Source organism: Plectropomus leopardus, chromosome 4 (genome assembly GCF_008729295.1).
Source record: "Plectropomus leopardus isolate mb chromosome 4, YSFRI_Pleo_2.0, whole genome shotgun sequence".
NCBI lineage: Eukaryota > Metazoa > Chordata > Actinopteri > Perciformes > Serranidae > Plectropomus > Plectropomus leopardus.
Window position 1 is genome coordinate 28,897,870 of NC_056466.1, and position 25,698 is coordinate 28,923,567.

At 39.4% G+C, this 25,698-nt stretch overlaps 1 protein-coding gene across 2 annotated transcripts in view; it reads right to left on the minus strand.

Annotated features, from left to right (window-relative positions):
• Positions 1-25,110, minus strand: part of rab11fip4b (RAB11 family interacting protein 4 (class II) b) — a 77,620-nt gene extending 52,510 nt beyond the window's left edge. Inside the window, exons 1-3 of one of the 2 annotated variants that reach the window (XM_042484806.1) lie at positions 24,952-25,110; positions 17,476-17,563; positions 13,694-13,773 (exon numbers count right to left, since the gene is read on the minus strand). In XM_042484806.1, the coding sequence (XP_042340740.1) occupies positions 13,694-13,773; positions 17,476-17,563; positions 24,952-25,104 (321 nt within the window). In that variant the 5' untranslated portion in view covers positions 25,105-25,110. Of the gene's footprint in view, positions 1-11,688; positions 11,778-13,693; positions 13,774-17,475; positions 17,564-24,951 lie in introns of those variants that run through there. The other variant, XM_042484805.1, reaches the window with a different exon arrangement.
• Positions 25,111-25,698: the final 588 nt, after the last annotated feature.

The following is a 25,698-nucleotide window of genomic DNA, read 5'->3' on the forward strand; positions in this document are numbered from 1 at the left end:
AAGGTACAATTATGCTCTACTTTTCTCAGAAAGTGTACAATACAGCTCTATTTTCTCCATCTGGCAAATCATGATAGATTGAGAAACTTTCTGCAGTCTGGATATCTATGGACAGAATTTATTAGCTTCTCTGTACGTAAGCACACAGAGATAAATGCATGTGGTACGTGTGTGTGTGTGTGTGTGTGTGTGTGTGTGTGGGTGGGTGTGTGAGCACGTGTGAGTGTGAGTGTGTGTGTGCATGTGTGTAAAAGCTCATGCTTCATGTTCTCCATCCAGATGCTCCCGGCAGGAGGTGACCTCTGTGCACTGACAGACGGTCTGGACCTGTGGCAATGCATGCACACTCACACAGTGATAGAAAGAGAGACTTCAAGCCTCCCCAAAGTCAGAATAAAGTCGCATACAGAGTAACTAGTAAAAGAGGAACGGCTGAAATAACCACCACGAAAACCACTTTCTTCTTCTACTTCTGCTCTGACTCCAGCATCGCTCGTCACATTCATCGCAACTCTCTTCCAAATGCTAATTCACCTCACAACACTGCCTCGAGCTTGAAATGCAACGTAATGTAATATTCTCATATCAGCAATATGAATGCTGCTATAAAAAGACTTTAAACACCTTTAGTGGAGTTTGTAACTTGTTCAATATTGCAACTCTGTTTTGCATAACAGAAGAAACAGCCTTGGGACACACACATGCACATCAACATGGTGGGTGAGGTGACACGCCAGTGAAAAGCATCATTTATCAGAAAGTTAAAAGAAATTTTTTTGTTTCGGTGTGTACTGATGATAGGTGGTGGCGTGGTCGACAACACAGAAAGTATGAATGCATTAATGCAAATAAAATACTGTAAGAAGGTTGAGAGGGAATATGTGAATGTACATGTACAGTGCAAGCATGCATAAACATTAAACTGGGGAATTTAACAACAGCAATGAGAGCCAGTTATGTATAAGACGATGGTTTTGCTAGTCAATGAGATCAGGAGGAAAGGCAACTTGTATGGGCATGTGTGATGGAGGGAGAGAATGAAGGAGGGAGAGAAAGAGAGAGAGAGAGAGAGAGCGAGAGTCTCAGGGTGAACAACTGATGTTTCTGTTCATTAGCAGTCCTCCCTTATAGCTGCAGAGTTACAGGATAATCATGTCTGCTTGGTGGCGGTGTGTCCTTGACTGTCATTGGTGGGACTCTGGTGGGCCTTGTCTCTATTCCAGACTCTGTGTGTGTGTGTGTGTGTGTGTGTGTATGTGTGTGTATTTGTGTGTTTGTCTGTCTGTATGTGTATGGAAGTCTTTCAAAACTTTAATTAACAACTAAGCCACACACACTGGTGCCAAAAACTGGTAGGCTGCAATGCTTGTGCTCTTCCAAATCAACAAAGTGTAATTCCCTTCCTTCCCAATCAGCCTATTGTTAACACATTTCCTGTCCTGCAAGAATCTGATGTTAAACTGAGACAATAGAAACAGTAATGTGTGCCATAATCTGAATTAAATGTTTTTTTTAATGGCAACATGAATCAGAAAGGAGGAACCACTAGAAATGGTTGCAGCCACAAGCACCTTGTCTTATTTTCACCAGGATGCCTCGCTGTGTTTTCTTTATTGATACCATCCATTGATCGCTCTCTGCTAGAACAGTTAGAATTCTTTCTGCAACTCCACAGTATTGGGCAGACTGGCTGCTTTTCTCAAGGGCATTTTGGAGACTTCTGCAGCACTGTGATCGATGGGCGAAAAATTGAGCATATTTTCCACACAGGTGCATAACAGTTACTGTTTTTTCATATGATCACGTTTTTCTTCCCCAAAGTCTATCAATGCATACCGTTTCTGTGCTTCAATAGTCATTTCAGCCCAGAGATACACATAAACATAACCTACTATCTTATGTAGGTTATGTTTATATGTTGGATAGCTTCAAAGGGACAGTTCAACCCCAAATCAAAGACATATTTTTCCCATTGTAAGCTGCCGATTGCTGGAGATATCAGCCGTAGAGATGTCTGCCTTCAGTGGAGGTGCCAAAAAAAATAATAAATTGAAAAATAAAAAAAAATTGACATTTGTTGTGAGCAGTTTCATGAAGAAACTATCATCTCTCTGCCAAACTACATCTGCCAACCGTATCACTGTGAAGAAGGAAGGTTGCATCTTGTCATGGATGAGAGGCTCATGCTCATGACAGTGCGAGATGTAAAAAATTAATGGCGTCCTTCTTGGCTGAGCTATAACATTAGTCAATTCAGTGGTGTGAGGTGAGCTAGCTGAAGATACATTCTTCCTTCTGTGCTTTGGTACAGTTGGTGGGTGTGGTTCGATAGAAAGAAAATAGTTCCTACTTGAAACTGATCACAACAAGGTATGTGTATTATCTTGAGTAACCAGGTCATTATTTCTGGAAAGAGACATTACTGTCAAGTTTTTCAAATGTATATTTTTTGGCTCTATGACCACCACAAGCCAAGTGCAATCTACTTCCATTATATTGGAGAGAAAGCAGACATCTTACAACTTAAAACTTCAGATAGATTGCAATAGAGCAAGAGCAAGTTTTGCTATTTAAATAACTGTAACAATGCTGTAAAATCAACCAAAGGTGAAACCCACCATACAATATAGTGAATCTACCCACTCTGTCTTCTTCTTATTATCATAAAAAGTCCAAACACAGTAACAATCTAGATGAATAACATTAAAAAAATATTATATATATATATATATATTTAAAACAGCATTGTAGATGTTTAAGCTCTTAGTCCAGATCATTTAAAGCTTTTTACGGATCTGGGGAAATCATGTTTATCTTTTCGACAGTCACACTGCAAACAGCACACACTTGTGTCTGGCTCATCCTGACCATATCTTTCGTCTTTTTTCTATCTGAACAGAGAACCAATTTGGAAGTGAGGCCTGATGAGTGTCACCTGCACTAATGGGCCCTGTCACTCACAATCACAGACCAAATGGCTCAGCCATTAATAAATTAGATAAAGGTGCTACTAAGATTATCTGTGTCTGTACCTTGTCTTTTCTTTTATTTATCCACCTCTTATCTTTCTTTGTTTTCTCTCCATTTTCCTTTCGTCTCTCCTCAGACTCTTTGTCTGCATTCCTTCTGCAGCTCTTATCTCTGTCCAAACCCTCGTTCCTTTACATCCATCAATCCATTAATGCTTTCCTCGTGTCATTCTTTCTCCTGTCATCACTACCCTATCATTTTCTCCTCACTTGCTCAGACAGCGGTAAACAAAGCTGATGTAGGCTGTATTCTCATGCACGCTTGCTTCCCATAACCTCCTTTAGATGTACTCAAAGTCAATATGCTATCAAAATAACAAAGAAACACAATGAATACTGATTGATTTTTGCTTAAGGCTATATGTGCTATAGCTAGTTAAACCACATGCACTGCTCCTCCCACAGATCATGGTAGAAATACTACAGTCCTGTAATCACTTCACTGTGTCATGTGTATACTGTAACTATGTCTACAGTATAGGAAAATACTTGCAATATTTTGTACTCCACTCAGTTGTAAATGTCATATTGGTCTCAGTGTTTCTTGCTCTGTGACACTAATGTTGCAGCGGTATACCAGTTTCAAGATTTACCATGTTTTGAATATTGACGTTTACCATAATGTGTACATTTCCTTATCTATGGTATACCGTATAACAAACCCGGATGGAGAATCTTAACTGTGCTTCTCCTGACCTCCCAGACCACCTGTCAGACTTCTACACATACCTAGTTATAAAGTTTTTGTTGAACCAAAAAAAGACATTCTGTTTTAATTTCTGTAAGAGTCATTATAAGTGATAAAAATAATAGTAATAGTGTAACACCGTATAGTCTGAAATGGTGATATTTTTTACAGTTATTGTACCAACATACTGTTGCAAGCTCAGTTACACTACAATGTTCTATTATATACTGTTTTGTTCTGAACCTTGTGTGGATGCAAAATGGTAAGGGTTGAGTTATGAACCAAAAAAGAAGTAGTTCGTATCTAGATGTTGTGTAACTGATATTTGTAACTATTTGTAAGTTGTGTAACAGATTAAAATGACAGCTGTTTAAAAGTTTAAATGTAGTGTACTCTTCACCTCCATAACTCTGGCCAATCCCAGAGAGAAGTGGGTGTGAATGTGGGAATATTAGTTCTATTTCTATTCCACTCTTAAGTTACAGAAATGTCTGAACACAGCCCCCTCTGTGGGGGGGTCTCCAAAGCTATTTCACCATCTGTCAAGCAGCTCTGACAACCCGTTCTCACTCCAAACTTGTTAAATTTTGATGCTTTGTCAGTGGCCCTCAGCATCGACTACTGTTGCCCAGCAGCACCCTGCAGTCTCGATAAGAGATGCATGGGGCAGTGTCATAATATGACGATGTGAGTATTAGCCGTAGAGAGAAAGTCCGTACTGGGCGAGGAGGAAGGGTAGTGGATGGTTCAAACAAACAGAATTTTCATCCAGGAGAGAGCTCTTTTTGTTTCATGTGAAACCAAAAGTCAACATTGAGGTAATTTAAATTTTTTGAGCGTCACCACACCCGCAAAATGACTTGTTTCAGCCACTGACCAAGCGTTGGTATGGTGAGTTGAGAGTGAGAATGTGTTGGTTCTGACTGAGCATCCTGGCCTCTTTAAGAATAGTGCAGGCAGTAGAGAAGACACACAGCTATTAGATACAAAACAACACAAAACTGTACTTTGACTATTTATTGGCTAAAGTAAGGACTAAATTTTACAGATCTCATTTCGAATACGTGGCTGACTAGTTTGTATAAAAAGATTCATGTTTAAGCTTCCATGCACTTTTTGTTTCTTAAAGATGAAACATGTTTCCAAAAAAAATCAGATTTCAAGAAGGTAAAGTGGATTTCTCTGTAATGTCCACATCTGATTTACCTGCATCACTATGGCCTTCAGGTATACAAGGTGTGCAAGAACGGCTTCAAAATATGTCTAACTGTTGCTGTAGAATTTTCTACAGCAACAGTTAGACACATTACACAAAAGAGCAGCAATGCTAACTTTAGCTCTCCATATTTCTGTATGTCAGATGATGACAGCTGTCTTAAATAAAATTTCAAAAAGACATTAATACAGCAGCTGAGAAAGGGTCTGGGTCATTATCAGACATCACAGAGAAAGCACAGGCTGCCAGCACTGTTCTCTGATCAAGAGAGAAATGGTAAATCTAAAAGACAGCTTGTCAAAATGTGCCATCACATCAAATCATACCAGATGGTTCACAGTGTGGCATCACATATCCGAAGGTTTCCATGGCTGTCACCAGGGCTTATCAGCCAGCTCTGTTGGCTTTTTAATGTGGCGAAGAAGTTTATCATTTTGGTTTGGGATTGTCCAAACATCACAAGCCTGCAGTCAGTCACACGCTGCTCCACACGTGACAAAAACACAAAACACACAGAAATACACGAAACTGAAATTATTTGTCAACCTCCAGAAATCAGTGTCATGGCCTGGCTCTGTGACCATAACAAGTAAAGGCTGTAATATCAGGTTGGCAGTCTTTGCCACCATCAGAAACAAAGATGTCAGTGGATTTCAATACAGTGCAGGTCTTAGATTCATAGATATAAATGATCTAAACTGAACAATAGATGCAACCAGATCAGTATTACTGCCAAGGAAACTTTTAAACTTTTAAAAAAGTGGTAGAAGACAAATTTCTACTTTTAAAATCCCCAGCCTGATTTTCAGTTCCAGGAGAAAAGATACTAATAACAATCGACCTATCCAGTTTGGTGGTTTTTATCCTGATCAGGGTCACACTGGCAACAAGACTGAGCCCAGCAGCTTAAACACCTCTGCAACATCCATCCAGATACTCATGGGGGCTCTCCAACATACCTGCTGGGAGAAGTAGTTTGTTCAGCATGTTCTACATCTGCCCACGGTCAGCCTGAACACATTCAATAAAAACTACTTGCTATCCACATGACAGGGCAGACCAGGACAGAGGTCTCCAAACTCAAAAATAAAATAGATGGTATTTTATTGCCTTCCATGATGACACCTTTTGTAGCATTTTCAGATCTGGTGCAACAATCACAAGACAACACAATCTGTCAGTGCCTTCCAAAACATATGTGTGACAGTTACTATTAATGATTGTTATATATTTTTCAAGCTGGACCATTCAATACTTGAAATATATATGCAGTTCTGTCATTCATTCACCACATTCTTGGAGAGCAGAGCACACTCTGGGCACAGATGGAGCAGCAGAATGCCAGGCAGGTAAAAGTGAAACTTAACTGATTATTATGCTGTGTCTAAAAGTTAGCACCCGCTCGCCTCTGCAGCAGCTGCTCCTTCCATCCATCGATCTAATCAGCTGTCAGTGGATCAAAAGATAAATCATCCACCTGCAACTCAAACTCCTTAAACTGCTGCTGAGGAAAAAATAACTCGATAACTTTTGCTTGTGGTGCATTCACAGACCCACAAAATAAATGAATTTGGACAGAATAAATAAAAATCATGCACGCATGCACACACGCACGCACGTGCACGCACGCACACGCACGTGCACGCACTCACTCACACACACACACACACACACACACGATAAAAAGAAGAGCTCCTTGTCAGGTAAAAGCAGGTAATTTAAGCCATTTACACAAATGACTGATGCTGTTTTTATTCTGGTGAGGAGAGTCTTTAGTAAAGGCAAAGTTAAAGCTGAAAACACAAACAGTTTCGATGTGGCATCCAGTGATACTGCAGACAGAGTATCAACATTTAGTCCTGGATGAATGCAGCTGTTAGCTATTCAGCGTGGCTTACAGCATCCTGTAGATTTATTCAGCATCAAACAACACTGTGATATGAACGAGGAGCCTTTTGCCTCACTACATTGCAGAGTGAGAAGGACAATACTACCTTATGCATACTGCATGAACAAAAACATGAATACATTATCCACAAACTGATGTTAACCTTTAGACAAACTTCCTCTGACTCAGAGAGTTAAACTGCAAAAAGAGCTGCAGACAGCAGGCACACAGCTCTGAGGGAGGCTTGTTGACAGTTCACATGAGGAAGTGTTCATGTTGCAGACAGTGACAGGGATGTTACCTCTGCTTCTTAGTCTGCAGTACGGCTCAGCTGTCTGATTTTCCCATCACGCTTCTGTACAAACAATGGTAAACAGCAAACCTGCCCTTTGAATTCTCTCTGTTTCTCTTTGGTTCCCCTTTTTTTTTAAATATTTTTTTGTTTTTCTTTGTTCTTTGTTTCAACTTTCACTGATATTGCTCTCCTCTATCTCGATTCCCCCCTCTCTGCCTCACTTCCCTCCCATCACAGTGCTTTAATCAGACCATGAAATGACTGCAGAGACTGGCGGAGAAATCTCCTCCTCACTGATCATCTGAAGTGCTAATGTGAAAGGAGGGAGAAGAGGAGGATGGAAGTGGGAAAAGATGAAGAAATCAAAGAAATGGAGAGCGAGATGTATACAAGCAGGGGGTAAAGGGAGAGGAAAAGAGGCAATGGGTAAAAGAGAATTCTACAACAAGATGTGAAGAGCAAAGTAGAAGAAAAACAGAAGAGCGGATTGCTGAGGAGTGATGGATAATAAATTAAAGCAGAAGTGCTCTAAACAACAACATATACGAAACAGGATGAGGGTAAAATTACAGCAGAGGGTTAAAAGACAGACAAGGGTGACAAGATCACATTTTTTAGTGTTTATGTCTGAGCCGCAAAACAAACTTCTGCACCTGTAACACACATAGTCACACACACACACACACAAACAAAATCATCTTGATGATAACACGGAGGATGTGCATTCAGCGAGAGCACAGAGATCAAACGCAACAAGCAGGAGAAGTAGAAAAAACACACAGAGACAGAGAGGACAAGCTTTGACAGGAAAGCAGATTAGAGGCAGAGAGCTCAGATGATTCCTCTGACCTCCTCGAAACCCCAAGGGGAAGAAATTAACATTTCTCCTTGTGAGGACAAATGAGGTGTAAATTATTGATTATTTTGCTGCAGCAGTTCGGTAAATCTGGGCATATTTTCAAGATCAGGTTCTTTGAGGTTCCCTGCTGCTTAAGGACTACTGTACAGTACTTAAGATTACCACGTACAGCTGAAATACATGGGGAATGGATGCAGCACATCACATTGGTGGAGTGAAGCAGAGTTATTTACTTGCTACACATACTCTGTCTTTGGTGCATGTGGTTGCTACCAGCTTCACTGTGTGTATATTTAGTTTTACCAAGTGATAATACTGTTGTTTATGGAGAGTTTGGAAACACATAGGCTATATCAACTGTTACTTAATTAGCTGGATCATTTTAAATATAGGATCCATTGATTTTACCTATGTATTTTATTATAAAATGTAAAAACATACACAAGGTTGCTCTACTGTACCGCATTGCCTCTGGTACAATGAGGTATTAATCAGAATCCTTTTTAAACAGATTGTACTCAGTTTTTACAGTGTCATGTAGTTTTTATCTGTTGGAGGGTTGCCGGGCCACACACAAGAGAAAAAAATAGACCAGCATTCATGCAAACATTGAGAATAGCAGTGCAGTGCAGCACAGGAAAGTCCAGCTCTTGTGTTAAGTGTAGCAGATTCAGGCTATTAGAATAGCTGCGCTCTGCTACGGGTAACCATGGCTGACATGTCCCGCCACACCCGTTTGCCATGTATTTTGCCCATTCGGCTTCTAATTACCTCTCACCTCTCATCATGTGTGGCGATGTTACACTAAAATGTGGAAGATGTTTCAGAATGATGTACTTTGTTGTGCATTGATCAACATTTGAATAAAGAGACATAATCTTAAAATGCCTACATTCATATATTTTTTCTTGGGAGTTTGCTTGTTTTTATTTGGGTAGATATGTTTTTGGTAAAGTGTGTCTGGATGGGATCTTTTTAAGAAAGGAGGAAAATCCCCCGTTTACAAAAATACCCATGATTGTGTGGAGTAGGCTTTCATGGTGACAATTCACTGTTCACTGTCAAGTGTTTGTTTTCAGATATAATTTCCAACATCACATTAAACAAGTTTGGTTAGTTAAAGCTGCATTAATCAATAATTTTAAATTAACCATCGGTCAAATGTGTGTAATTTGAAAGGACTCGCAGTCAAATCCACAGATAATTAGCACCAAATTGTGCAGTTCCATAATCTCTTTAATGTCTTCAGCTCATTGTTCTGGTTTTACAGCCCACGCCCTAATTATTGGTTGATTTACTGCTAGCAGCTGTTTTCAGCAAAAAAAGATGCTCAGATTAAACCACTGAACACTACCTGCCAGTGCAAACCAGAAGACAATGTCAGAGCTGTATTTTTCAGGTCCATCTCAATCATGCCTGACAGAACAAATATGCTCCTATGCCTCATCTATAGATACACGTCAGCACCAAGCTGGTGAACATAGTGGAGCACCTAACAGCTAAAGAGACAGACATTTCTCTCAGGAGCTGCTGAAAAACAACAACAGAGAATTGGACTTATGTTTGTGAGGTAGCTGGAGACATGACTCTAAATGACGCTAGTGTTGCTCTCTAGCAGCTGGAGTGAACAGCTTGTGTGCCATTGCAACTTTATGAGGTGATAATAGTGATGTTTTTAGTTTAAAAAAAATACTCTTAATAGGACCTGTTTGGTGATGTCACATAATCAAAATGACTTTTTAAATATATGCTGTGTAATAAATTATTACTGTAATGTGCATCTATTTCTCTTTGTCCTTTTTGGCCACTTTAAGTGACGGTACCACATGAGCATGAACAGAGGCGCATCAACTTCCAGGGGGCAACTTGCTTGACTACAGTGTTTGCAAGGTGCCACTGTGACAATGTGCATATGTGGTGTGATAGCATGCTGTAAGTGTAAGTGTAAATGCATGTGTGAGAGTTGGCACCCTACACAACATATGTTCTATTAACAAGTTGCCTGCACTGGTGCATGTAAAACTGAGTATGGTGCACAGCTCAACTTTTATGTGCACTACCGTGCATATACACTTAGTATTTTGAGACCTGTTGTACTATCATCAAGGATGTTTGACTGATTTAAGCTCAAGTTAAATTTACTTTCCATCTTCTGCTCCAGTCCGTACATTTTATCGTTTACAGCCTTCTCCCACGCTTTCTCATATTGATACTGCTATCCCTGTTACTCTGGAGCTGAGCATCTAGGCCAAGACTTCCCTATATATGTAAGCAGGCACAGGCGCACACACACACACACACACACACACACACACACACACACACACAATATATACATCTTCCCAGGTGCTTACTGCACCAGTTTAATCTGTCTTTGCAATGTTCCAAATTGTATTTCAGCACCTGCCCTGTGTACATGTACATGTGTGTGTGTGTATGTGTGTGTATGTGTGCATGTGTATGCATCCAAGTGTGTGAAACCAAGCAGCAGGACAGAGAGCAAGCTAAGAAGTCCTCTAATGAGATGCTCTTCTTTCACTCCCTCTCCCTTTTCCGCACACACACACAAACACGCACGCATGCACACGCACACACACACACACACACACACACACACACACACACACACACACCTCTGCAGAGCCACCCTGGGGAGCTCTGGGATTCCTTCCACTCCGTGCTATGGCAACATAACTTCACTCCTGGACATTTTTTTCCCACAACTGGACACCCTGCACTCAAATAACTGGGCTTCTATGGATCATAAATCTAATTATAAAAAATATGCAACATATGTTCATCCAAAAAGAGAGAGAAAGAAGCCTCTCTAATGTAAAAACGAGATAAGGAGACGTTTACAAAAGACCACCAGTATGCAGAAGTGATGTTAATAAAGTGGTTGCTATCAGTGGGGAGGTTAAATACTGTAGCAGTTATTAGTTTCATGCTATCTTTTTCCACCACGGGAAGAAAACTCCTCTCTGCAAGAAAATGAGATAGATGGAACAGAGGAAGAACCTGCAGGTTAAAGTCAGTTTTTCTGTGGAAACCAATACTGTAGCATCGTCTGGCTGCAACTTCCAACGAGTTTAAATGCAGCAGCTGCTTTCTCATGCAGCAGTTTAGAGCTCGAAGAGGATTTTACCTCAATAAAACATAAAAAAGCTGAAAGTAAGATGCCCTTCACCACATTTAATACAGCAGCTCTCTCTAAACAGCCATCTATGATACTCAGCACTGCAGACTTGATGTTACAGCAGACCAATTACATATACAGTTAAGCCAAGTTGCTCTCATACCAACAGCTGTAGGCAGAGTTACAGTCACTTCACACTGCACTAAAACAAGGTAAAGGGTAGCAAACGTGCCTCTCTGCTGCAAACAAAAGATTAACCAAACTATCTAATCTGTTGAATCCTAGTTTTCTGAAAAGATCTCTTGAACATTATCCTTACTGTCGGCATCGTCATGAGCTTCACTGTGAGCAACAGAATCATTCTAATCATCTCCATTACCATCAGTTACTGTGAGGTAGAAGCAAGCGAGAGGATAAAATCCTCTATCACACTATAAAACTGCAAAGGTGCAGTAACATGCATATTTCCATTTTGCAGAATGGCTAATGTCATGTTTCCCAGTCTTTAGCATATCCAAGCTTGAAACAATGCATTTTTATTCAAATACACAACTAAGCCCATAACTATAACACCTACCTGTCACTGTGTGGAGAAAAGTAATCTTGGTTAAAAGCACACACCTGTCCCCGGAATACAAAATGGCTTGAATGCTACCAGATCTTTTATAGTCCGTGTTTCAAAGGGAAGTACGCAAATGAGACATCATTTTCCAAAAAGAGAAGTGTTTTCTATTGCCTGTGAAAGCTGCGGTAGGTAGCGATCGTATTGCATTTCACCCAGTGTGAATATTTTAAGAGCACTTCTCCACTGGTATAATGAAATGTTACACTGTACCAGTGCTGTGAAAAGACTTATCTAAACCCGTGGAGTCATGTTATTAGACAATCTAAAGCCACAATATTGACGCAAACTGTTGCACAGAACTGTTGCAACAGCTGTTTCTCACATATGAAATGCAGCTGATGTGCATTTGACTCTGTTGCTATGCAAAGTACCCATGTTATTAATGCTAGAGGGAGTGGATATTTCACAAAGTCTCAAATTTCCCAAGAGATAGTCTGAGGAATTTATGAAATATGTGTCACATGTAACACCTTGGGAGCTCAGTTAGACCATGATGTAACAAACCAATTATCTCAGCGCAGCCTGAGGTCAGCATGAGTCAAACAATAAGACCGAATTACATCCGTAAAAACTTCCCATCTGAAAACTCTGACAGATAAATTGTAAAATATACACAATTTCTGTGAAATTTACAAATAAAACAAAAAAAAACCCAAGAAAACACTAATGTTCAACTTTAGTATCAGATAACGAAGTGTTCTTAAAAGCCAAAAAGAAAATATTTGGAATAACATATCTAACAGTTTGTAAAATGCACCCAATTGAAGAACTCATCAGGGATGTTTGTACTACTAACAAACTAGTAAATACAAGTGTCAGTCTCCTACTGCACATCTGCAGTTAAACACTACCACCAAGTGGACAACAGAGTGAAGTACAAGCTGCACACACTAGTTATGTACTGCAGCATTGTTGCTGCTGCTGTTCTGTCACTCAACAAGGCTCTGTCAGTTTTGTAAAATGGGTTATATTGCCCACAAAACACAGAATAAATTGTTTTATATTATGAAGATTTAGCACATTTCCTTCTATTTACTGACACACTGTTTACTGAAAATTATAGCTATTTTATGTGTCCTCTTAGGTGTGGTATGACCCACAGACTGTATGATGGGAATACCCTCTGACAACTGCTCACATGTGCAGAACAGTGTTGTAAAACTAATATAGAGGAAGTCATAGACAGGCCACAGAGTGCTTTCTGTAGTTTCCAGCTGTACCACAATTGAGCTGCTGCTTACTTTCTGATATTCATCCAGATATACTGTATATTAAGCTAGGGCTGGACAATATGGAGAAAATCAAAGCACAATATTTTTTGACTAAATATCTCAATCGGCACAATTGTAGTGTTGACAGTTAGTGTTAGTGTTTTCACAAAGTATTCAAACTATGAGATTTTTGATGAATAATCATCAGTAATGTGTATGTAATGACTAAACGGGTAAAGGCAAATAATAGCACAGCTAGAACAGTCTGGTGAGTTCAGAAAAGTACATCAACTAACTGTAATGCAGCATTTAAATCCAGGAAAAGACAACACTTGCAATATTACAATTTCCAAAATCTAAGATGATAGTCTTATGTAATGATATTGATATCATATTGACCTATTTCCCGGCCCTATATTCAGCAATGGCGGAGACATGTAAAATGAATCCAAATGAGTATTGTCCCAATTGAGCGTCAGAGAGAGATCAAACCAATTATCGAGATTACATGAGCGTCAGAAACTGACAGTTGAGAAAAAGAAGGTCTTTGGGGGTGATAAATGACATCAATTCAGCTCAATTGGACACTTATTTTAAATGAACGCACACACACACACACACACACACACACACACACACACACACACACACACACACACACACACACACACACACACACACACACACACACACACACACACACACACACACACACACACACACACACGAACACTTTAGAAACTTACCCGAGAGCAACTCTTTGCTGTCTCATATGGCCCTGTGATGAACCGTGCCCCACTTTTCTTTTTAAGGATCCCAACATAACCTGCAAAGGAAAAAAGCATGCATGACTCATCTCAGTCTGTCTGAGATTCTGCAGAGCAATCATTTCCTACCCAAGCTGCTAAACTAAAGGTGCTGCTGAATACAATATATATATCAGGAAAAACACCTGTATGTGTGGTGTTTTAGTTCGGGGTAATGAACTACCATGCTTGTCTTTGTGGCGTTAAATGACTTAATATTTTAGGTTTTTATTGTATGTTATTCCCCAAAATGTCCAACATTTTCAACAAACAAACAAACCTTTTAAAAGCCACAACAAGCAGCCTCTCCTGTTGGGTTTACAGACAAGAAGAGAGGAAGTTTTTCTGATGCTCCCAAACCACTTCAAAATCAGCAGGTCAATATCAGGACAAAACCACAAATACTCCCTGTGATGAAACTCGTAAGAGAGAGCAGATAAGTGGTGTAATTTATGAAGCCGATCTATTATTTAAGAAGCCAAATCCGTTGAGAGAAACAGGAAAACAGTTGTGAAGTTGCACCAAGGGGAGGGCTTATGGAGTTGATGTGAGGTAAAGATGTAAGACGTTCTCCAGCAAAACGCACAATAAACTGATGTACAGGATCAAAAGTTTTGCTTCAAACTGTTTTCTTTTGGCCACATGATGCCAAGGGGGACAAGTAAACATGCCTATCATGTTCATCATTTTTATGTTGACATCTTAGTTGCTTATTTACATAGTTAGCAGTTAAGGTGCAGCATTAGCATTCATTTGGAGTCGTGTTTCTGTCCGTCTGATGAATGTAAGTTCAATATTTACTCTGTTTTAGTGCTGTTTTTGGTCTAGAACAACTCCTCACGGAAATGTCTGCATCTTTAACACCTAAATGCTCCACTATTTTTTACCAGGTGGTCACTAACTGTATCTGTCTGCTGTTTGGTGCTGGGCAGGTAGTGTACAGTGGATTTTAAAACCTAGCTGGTGTAACTGAAATTGCCCTATGAGAATGGTAGGAGAGTGAACCAGAACAGTCAAGTTGTTAAAAAATGAGCTACAACTTGCTATGAAGCCCAGTAAAAATGATGGGAGCTGCAGATTCAGGTGATAATTCTCTGTGGCCTCGTCACTACAAGTGATCACACTGTCATTTGATACATGGTTATTCTAAAAAATATTACATTACAGCTGAGTCCTAATTGAGTCCTAAAACCCAGAAATGAGTTAACCTTTGGATGGGTTTTTGCTTAGATGCCTGAATAAAGTCTGTGGTTAACACAAGATTGAGAGACTCTGTTTTGTTCTATGACACAACCTATGTCAATAAATACCTCCACTCATGAATTTTGAAGATTTTTGTGTCTTAAAAAAGTTGGTTGCTAACAAGAGGATAATGAGACTACCGAACATCATCACGCCAAACACAGATTCACAGTCAGGTGACTGCAGTGCTGTAGCCTAGCATTTTACTTGTGGCGTTTATGCTTTAAAAAAAAAGTGGTTTCTGAAGATTATCTTGCTCAAAACCTGCAATTCTCATGAAGCATTGTTTATGATACACAATCCCATTGGGTATTGAAAAAAACGTCATCCCTGCAGCAGTCTATTAGTGTACACAATACCACTACAACAAATAGATTTCAAGGGGGTTCATGCTGATCTATAGTACTTTGGTGTATTGGAGGTCTAATGGATTTAACCTGTGGCTCACACATTAGGGAATAAATAATTGAAGGTGCAGTCAGTGATATTAACCCAGCACACTTTTTTTGTCAAATTCAGCTAATATCTCCTCATGGTCCGCGCCATCTGCGTGCGTACTGAAAAAAATCAGGTGTTCATACACAGCCCTGACTCTGTGACCGAGCCTGACCGTTAATCTGACCACTGCCAATCAGCAACAGCAGTGGTCATGCTTCAGAAAAAGACAGGGGAAAGGCCATGGATGCATTGAGAGAAAGCAAGTTAGCTGAAGAAGAGAAAAGGGACAGTGAACGTGGCACATGCTGAACTCCACAAGTCATTGTCAACAATCTTTCTCCAGAATTGCTGACCCCGCATTTATCTGACACTCGAGGGCTACATGACATTGAATTATTAGTGCCAGGTCAACTCAATGACACTCAACAATGAAGAACTAGAAACCCAAATTTGTGTCATTTTAGCTCAGCAGTAGAAGCGGGCCTCTGTCCCTTCCTGTGTCCTCATTGGCCTGGGTCCACTGTAAGCTGACCTGGTTTTACAAAGACTCTCAGTCTGGACAGAATACAAAGACAGCAGACCTCGCAAAGACAAAATATGATGAGTTGGCATAAATGATATTTGGTTCCACTTGGTTAGGCTGGGTAGCATTAATAGGGCTTCACTACAGTCTCCAATACAAAACAAAGCAGGCCGTTGTCATGCACTGCTCTTACGTGTTTTTTTTCGTTTGCGAAAAAGTAATATCACAGTTCTTGTATAACCAACGTGATCGGGAAGGCTGCGATTACTTGACCAATGCGCTTGGATAAAGGAAGTAGTTTGAGGCTGAAAATCTGCGTAGAGAGGCAGGTCAGGGTGGTGGTTGGATCACAAAACAATAACTTTCTCTCCAGGTGACCGGTGTTCGCAACCATGAAAAACCAGTGTATGGTTAGCTAAGTAACTTTCTTGCCTAAACCTAACCTATGTTACTTTATGTATATTGTTATGAAGCACTAACGACCTGTTGTATGAGGATTCCTCGAACTGTCTTTTAGTTTCTTTAAAATTTGATGATGATTTTATGATTTGTATATTTTATTTTGCTGCCTTGTGCCTTGTGATTGATTCTGAAAAGTGCTCTATAAACAAAATAACTGTTATAATTATATACAGTATGCATTCATCATACTCTAAGCTGACCAGCTAAATTTAGAAGAACAGTCTCCTGACTGTTTTTGTAAAATGTATAAACTAAAAATACTAATATATATACATAAACATGTTTAATATATATCAGTCAGTGGCCTTTCAGGACAATAACACCATAGTCGCTTTTACACTACCTGTACAAGTCATGAATATCGTGCTGTTATGCTGCATCATTGCTCTGTACAGTAAATGCTTGGTTCAACCCATTTTAAAACATAAATAAAACAAAGGCTTTTTAGAATACTCAAAACAAATACTCAGTACTCCACTCACCTCTAGTGGTATCTAGCAATGCAGTTTTGGCTTGATGTGCCCATGTTTTTACATATCTGTCTCTAAGGTTTCTGCCTCAACATCAACACAATATGGTTGTATTGAATGAAGCCCGTAAGCCTGTTACTTACGCTGTATAAAATGTAGAGGTTTGGTTCAGATTACATACCATCCCCACATGCATAAAACCATTGATCACAATCAAAGAAATGTGTTCAAAACAACGATAAATAATTATACAAATGCTAAAGATAGTAGAGCAGCAAAAGTACATTTCGATTATTGAAGGAATCTGAGTTAATAGAAACACAAATATAGCCTAATAAATTATTCCCAAATCTACTGTTAAGGGGAGCAACATACTCACAGACCCTTGTGGTCTTTAAACTAACACATGTGCAACTGTTGACACAATAATAATTCTCTATATGCCGACTACATTCCTCTTTTATGACATGATGATATAACCTGCTAGTAATGGTGATGTTTACACACTCATGTCCACACACTACCAGAGACAGTCATGCAAACACACAGTGTATTCCCTCAGGTGCCACACTTGAGCTCATCCTGACCTTTCATGGTGAGGACACCACGGCAGAAGTCTTTGAAGTTGATCCTCCCATGAGAGTCTGCATCCAGACATTTGGCCAACTTCTTCACCTGTGAAAAAGTACAGAGAGAACAGGACGGATATCAGAGCACGAACATATTTCTGTAAATGCCTGGTAAAATTAATGAAGGATGAGGTTATTTTGCTCCTTTTATCACTCCAAAACCCCACAACATTTCTGTCTGTTCGAGGTCCTGTGGAGCAAACATTTTGCTAAAACTGCACATGCTTGAATATGACCAGTAAAATGTAGACAAAATGATACAAAAGGTGCAGTATGCGACGCACTGGTTAATTTTATACATTTTTGTTAGGACAACATTATACATAGTACATTTGAAAGATTATTTTGTTGCATGAAAAATGGGTTTAGTAGGAAAAATAATACGTTCCATTGCAGGAAAAGCAGAGGTTTTACTGATAACATTAATGATGGTTGTCATTTAGGCATATCACTGGTTGAACAGAACTGAGACATCGCCGGTGTGAAAACTAACATCTGTGCTTATTTTTTCGCAACGCCAACTCAAAATGTGTGCTGTGAAAAAACTATGATTAGTACTGAAAAACTGCTATCGTATCATATTGGTGTCAGGATATTGAAAAGGTAAGTATGATTTGCAGTCCTATTCAACCAATCTTCAGCTACTGTTTGCATGTGTGTGTAGCTGTGTTCCCCACTGCCACATTAAACCGGTGGTTTCCGAGATAGAGAGGTGGCTGATAAGCACATTAATCATCCTCACTTTCAACACTGTGCTACGTGTCTTTACAGAGTGCTGTAAAAGGTTTCACCTCACCAGACATATTAAGTATAATAGTAATAGTTTGATGGTCATAATATTCTCATGCTGCATCTGTCCTCTTTTCATTATCAGTGCAACAGACACTGGTTTTCCTAATGCAGACTTACCAGTCTATGCTGGACCGTTATAACTTATGTCCCTCCAAAAACAGACAGCCAGAGACTTTCTTCTCAAAAAGTTTAAAACTATATTTAAATTTTCCTCCAGAGCTTCTATTATGTTAAATCATGCAACGTAAAGGTTACAGGATGTTAAAATATTCTAACCCTGTAGTATTATAACCCGAACAATAAATGTCTAGATGACAAGTTTACTGCCGTTATCATCTTGAAAATAAGACAGTGTTAAGAGCCTCACTGTAATCTGTAGTGTTTATAACACAATACTATGTTTTTTTGGTGAAATAATCATCACTGATGGTTTTGATATTCTTAGAGCCTTAGGGGCCCTGAGTGTTAAGTTTATCTACCTAATGACAATAAAGGGAAGGTAATGGAGTCATTAAAATCAACATGGTTCATCATGTCTGCAAATTCACGACCCTCTACCCATTAGCTTTGGAGATATTGGATGTGTAAAGTTGATATTTTGGCCTGATGGTGGTACACATACTGCATGTCCAAAAACGACAGGAATCTGGGCACCCATTATACTTTGATATTTCCTTCAGTTAAAGTGGAGATTCTGTCCTATTGTAGTGGCTGCACCTGCTGCCACACAGCTGATTTAAATGCCAGTAACCCTCCTGCACACACGGTAGTTTTCTATAGCTTACACTGAATAATTCATGTTTCCTCTGTTGAGTTCTGTTGACCTTTTGACCTCATGCACACCCACCAGCAAAAATAATGACACATAGCTTTTGTTTCAGACATCATATTTATAGTTTTAGTCTTGGCAGTGCATTCATTTCTATTTGTAGTGTGGACATTTATTTACCTTTTGTACAATCACATTTTACTTTGTCTTTAGACAGTGCTAAGAGTAGTTAGCTATCTGTAATCAACAAATGTATTAACTACGTTTTCAATTAACTTGCTAGTAGCAACTGCTTCCATATTTGCAGTGATTTAAGTAGTTACTTTTTAAATCATTTTTCTGGAGTTAACAACTTAAATTAAAACCAATTTTAAGCCATTAAAGGAAAATAAATTATTTTTCCATTTTTATTTTACTATGGCTTTTCTACTGTCATTGAACCACCTTGGACCAGTCTCGACCCCTTTTCTTTCGCAGTGATTGCTGTGAAGGTATGCCCAAGCAATGCATTCATCAGGCAGCATTTGTAAGATTAAACCTGAATATATTAGAGTCAGTTAGTAAGAAGTATTGATCATTGGCATTTGCGAGCCTAACAAATGTTTACAAATGTTTTGGGATGGCATTTTAGTTTAGTTACCTGGCTACCTGAGTAAACCTGCTTGCCACCTGGACTCTAGTTTGTGAAGGCAGGTGTCTGACTGATTGACATTGGATACAAAACTAAAGCAGACAATCCTGCACTTTCCCATGTATAGTGTTTGTGAACAAGTGGGCACTTTTTTGCAATACACTCAGTTGATTGGTATTTTTGACTTTTTTGTATTATATCTGGTTATAATATATTAACACACATACATTGTTTATTAGATCTTTTTTTTACAATGTAGTTTGAACTTTTTAAAGAAGCTTTAGTTTTTCTCTCTCGGGCAACTTTGCAATAGTCTTCTTCCAGTTTGAAATAATTGGTACTACCTCACAAAGCTATGCCTTTAAAGTAGCTTCCCCAGCTCTGACTTTAGATGAGTTTGCCTCAAGTCATTTCTAATTTCTATTTCTTTGAGTTACCAGTGTGGAGGTTCAGCTGCTGGTTCATGCAGGTGGTGGGACATCTTGTGAGGCTGGATCAAAAGATGCACCTTTTAAAATAGAGCTGTTAAACACAGGAAGTGGCCAATTGGAATGTACCACGTGACCGCCACATCATGGGGGGAGACCGGCTTTTATGTCCATTTAATCTTTTTCTGGGAGACTGTGTTGTAATACTACTAGTACTAGTACATGAAATTGCAAGAGGTTGCCCTCTCCGTCTGGGAGCCATAATAACATACAGTTATTAACACAGACATTTGGCCAGTAGCTGTATTTTCATGTAGACCAATGAAAGAATAAACCTGCTGACAAACCAACAGATGGACGAAATGACATCGCCATCCTTTGGCCCTCACTGAGGCAAAATTGCTTAACATAAAAAAACAACTATAAATAACTTTTGACCTTAACAAAGACTGAAGGCAGTGGGCTGGTTTACTAAAAGGGTCCTACACACCTCATGTGCATAATCACACATTTGAATAATGAAAGTGGCCAAAGCATGCCCCACTACGTGCACAACCTGACTCATGATCCTCCCACGTCCAAATGACTGAAGAGGGCTGCTGCCTTTAAGCACTCTGCACTACGGCTGAATAATGCATTGTTCTCTTGCAAGCTACCCACAGCCATTTCAAATTTAACAGCACTAATTTTAGTAAAGGTTTGTGACCACGTAGAAACAACTTCAGGGTTTTCCCCGGTTAAAAAAATAACTCAGGTTGGACTTTAATGCTTCAACTTTGAGAGGTAGATATAGTACTGTGACAAATCCAACTCCAGAGAAATAGTGTGGAACAACATTTTATGTAAATGTGATGGTCGTGTCTACATGGTAACCCCCGATTCACGAAAACTCCCCTGAGATTTCATGTTCCATGTTTCAAGTGATAATGTGATCCCAAGCCATTATCTTTTCCTTTTCCCAACCAAGTTCTTTCTGTGCCTAAACCTAACCAGACTTTAACCACAACATTGTCAGACCATAAACCATCAAGACAAAAATATTTTAAAGAGTAACTAAACCCCCAACTATTGGCTTGAGTGTCTCCTCCGTGGAATTTGAAAAAAGTCTTCGGCAGGGCTGGGAGGGAACTGAGACAAGCTCTGCCACCCTACTCTCAATCCTCAATCCACAGCGTGAGTAGGGTTTCCCACACATTCATTTATTTGTGGTGGTCCACCCCGTTCAAAACAGCTGGGGAATTTCTATTTTTTGAGCTAGACCACTCATTAGGAGCGCTGCCTAAATATATATACTGGGTATGCATTGCATCACATGGTCGGAGCGCAGATTGTACTCTGGTCACAGATGGAGCAGCAAAATGTTAGGCGCATTGAAAGTAAAACTCAGCCGTTCATTCTGCTTGGTCTGAAAGTTTGCATTCACTCTGCGCAGCTGCTCCTCTCATCCACTGATCTGATCTGATCAGCTCTGAATCAACAGATCAATTATGCACCCCCAAGACTCACACACTGCTGCTGTTTACTTTATGTGTTTTTTGGGGCGATGAGACGAGATGAAGGGTTCTCTCAAGCACCTTATACTGCCTGTTCAAGGCAGGAATATTCTGCCGTTCTGAAGGCTATTAACGCATTAACCCAGAATGGAGGAGGGGGTGTTGTCCTGCAGGTAGGCCAGCAGCAGAGGTAGTAACAGAACAGAGTCTCATTATGTTCGACAGGCAACTCAGAGTTAAGTGAGACACTTAGTGGTGAAATATGGTACATCAGTTCAGTCTGGTGTTCAACCTTCTATAAAACGGGTTTGAAAATGTTTACATCGGCCCAAACTTATGCCTGTTATTACATAGGTCATCTCACATCCTCATTTCCATTACACAGGCAACTGGGTCATGTAAAATGCTGCTTATTAGGGCATTTTGAGGTGTGTTAAGCTGAGGTCACAGGGGAACTAAGATCAAGGTAACCTGGCTATTTCGATAAAACACAAGTTTAACAAAATTGTATAAGTCAGCTGTTACTCTTCAAAACTGCATTGTCAGCCCAGATTATTATTCCTGACTTGTGGTCGGTTTTTAAGGGCAGAGTGAAGGGGAAGGAAAAGAGGTCAGTGAGGAAACTGTAGGCTTATGTAAGTGTGTGTGCATATTTGCATGTGACTGTACAACTGGGAGATTGTCACCCACTATGTACAATAGTAGGTCAGGTTGTCATGGAGCAGCCGGTGGGATTTGCCCATACAGAACAATGACATGAGAGGGCAACGCACGCAGGACACTGCTCAATATGGTGCATCAATTAGAAAGTACAGACAAAACAGAGTAGTCTTTTTTTGGGTTCAATATAATAGAGTGTATTTTTTCTTTGAAAATTCTGCATTTAAAAAAAAAAAGAGACAGAGAGCTAGATCACAGCAACAGGAGTGTCCTATTTAAACAATGATTAACAATAAATAAAAGGTTATACAAAGTGTAGAATAATTCGCATTACACTGAATAGGATCTACTAATGTGTAGGTTCTTGAGTTATAAATTGAACTTATATAACTCGGTCCCCAGGTCAGTGGCAAGCCTCCCCCAGGAGCTAATCAGTGCCTCCACGATGTTCCTGTTGATGAGCAACACAACACTGTGGAGCCAATCAGCCGCAGCATTCAATTACCCTGACATGCAGCGAGACACAAGGGATGTCCACTGTGACACGTACACTGATGAAAAACATCTCAGATATAACCAATATTGAGCATTCATCACAAACTAAGATCTTGGTTCTAGTAAGTTACAGAGGATGACACAGTATTTTCCACTTTGTTGTGTGGGCATGTCTTTTATAATGAACTATGCTTCAAAAAGAAAATATTCACAGTCAGATGAAACAGCATCCTGAATCGAGCCTTTTTGGAATAACTGTAGTGACAAATTATTTGACTGCAGGAGTTTTTCAGATTGGATTACAGTTTATGTTTCTAATCTTCAGTCATTCAGTTTGAACAGAAAAGGGCCATTACAACCACTCAGAGCTGAGGGAATTTGGTGTTGCTTGACATACAGCAGCTTGCTCAAGAGCCTGAGAAAGAGCTCTCCTCTCTCTCAGCAGCTGCTGTCCGAGTCATTTCCATCAACACTCTCAAAAAACCCTCTTTGGATTTCATTTTCTTCTCAAAAATACACTAATTCAGTACACTGAAGTGCTCATCCTGTTCAGGGCTGCCAGATGCTGGATCTGTCTCAGCAGAGACTGGCTGAAAGGCATAGTGCACCTAATCTAAAGAGTCTTGGTTTAACCCTTTGAAATATGAGGAGATAGGCCTGATTAAAAAAAGAGGGGCAATTTCACAAGAATTGGCCCAAGAGTTTGCTAAATAAATATATAAATGAATGAATGAATGAATTAATAAATATATGAATGAAAATATTAACAAGAAGAAGAAAAGTAAAAAACAAAACAAGAAAATAACCTAAAAAAAAGGTGCTAAAAATATTAAATAATTATTTTTTTCTATGTCCAGCCACATAACTTTAAAAAATATAATTGAGGAGGATTATAAATATAGTTTACTGGACATTTTTCCCCATGTTTTTTTGATTATATCTAATGATCCCCCTAGCTAATTTTCACATCAGTTCCTTGTCACCTTTTACTAATTTTTTGCCGTTTGCAGGACATTTCTTGCCAAGATGCTCATTATGTTTTTCCTGTGTTTTAAAAAGAAATCAAACCAAATTTCTCAGGCTTCAGAGGTAAAAATGCTAGAACAAGGAAACTGATATTGATCCAGGTATTAAAGGGTTAAACAGTTAAGATGCAGAATTCTGATTAGAGTAAAAAACGTTTAAATAGGATATATCAGTCTATATCTTTTATTTAAAAGATTAATACAAAATATAAATACTTTTAACGTGTATCCTGTAATTATGATTATTAGAGAATTACTTCCCAGAAACTCCAATGCACTAAGTGTGTCAACATATAAATTTACACAAATATTTCGGCAAAAAGCTAATATAAGCCAATATATACAATATATGCCTGGCCTATAGCGCTACCTATCTTTATACTGGGTTGAACCCTCTGCTGGGCCACGTTGCTGTATTCACATCTCAGTTAGCTTAATAGTCATCATTTCTCTTGCTCTTCTGATTTATATGTCAGTTTCATATCATTATTATTCGATTCAAATCAAATGTATTTTTCTTTCCATCTGACTTGCCACTTTTGATCAGAAATGTAATGCTCCTTATATTCTGCACTTGCAATTAAAATGTTGGAAAACATGTTAAAAGTGAATAGCATATTTCCACCAGACAGTGTAGCCAGTGAACATGAAGGTAAGTTAAAGGTAGTTCCCTTAGTTAGTCAGACTTCACAATCATCAGAAGTAGTCCACACAAAAACTTTCAGCTCAGAGAGGTAAAGGAGCATCAGACCGTTTAGCTTCAGTGTCTTTATCTATTCCCACTGTTCCCCTGTGTTCCCACTGCACTGCTTAGGAACAAAAATGTCTTTATACTTTGACTCCAACGTGGAAAACTTTCACAATGAACCTTTGCATGGGTTAACCCTGAGTTTCAGCTGAGCTCTACCGAATGAGCCTCGTGTCAAAAAACAAAAACGTGCAACTCCACGTTAGCTTCTTCGTCCCGCAACATGAAAGACAGGATACATTTCAGAGAAAATAATGACTGCGTGTGGCAAAGGCTGGTGTTACTCGGTTGCCTGAAGCACCTTACTTCGTTATAGTGGCGGAAAGTTCAGCAGAAAATATACAGACGAAGCAATATGCAAACTACTGAAGGTCCAAGATACATGTCCCTCACCTGTTCTGCTTGTCCAAACTGAGAACCCAACTGCACCAAATGTTCAGGGCGAATAAACCCGTCTGAGTCCTCGTCACACACGTCAAACACTTCTTTAAGTTTCCTCACAAACGTCAACAGACGCTCCGGCTCAGGAATGAAGTCTTCGCCCATTTTTTTTATTGCTTTATTTATCTTTTTTCGGGGTGTTTTACACGGGCGGCTGCTACTGAAACACCATGCTGCGTGCTCATGGGATGCTGCTGCTGCACGCGAGAGGAGGAGTGATGCTGGACAGAGGACAAGTCCCAACCCGGAAGCAGAGGGAAACAGCACACTACTTTTTCCATAACCAGACAGCAAAGTACAGAGGACCTCTTATTTCTCACCTCCCACTCAGTTTGTTATCACTTTCAGCTTCACTGAAGGGTCAGTGGGACAGCCAATTGCCATAGCAACCAGCGTTGTTAGAAGTTCTATGTCACAGTAGGAGAGTAAAATACTGTGGCCCTTAGCAGAGGCTATATATAAACTGTAAAACTGTAGCCTACCCTTACTTTGACATGATGTTATTACAGCAAACCACAGCACGATAAAAAAGTGAAGAGTATAAAGTAAAATGTGATTTAAAAAACTGGGAGGCCCTGATATACAGTAGATTATATAGTACACTATATCCACCCACAGCACAAAAACAGAGCCCAGTGTTAGCACACTAACATTATGATTTTAAGTAGTATGATATTTTAATGTTCACCATTATTTTAA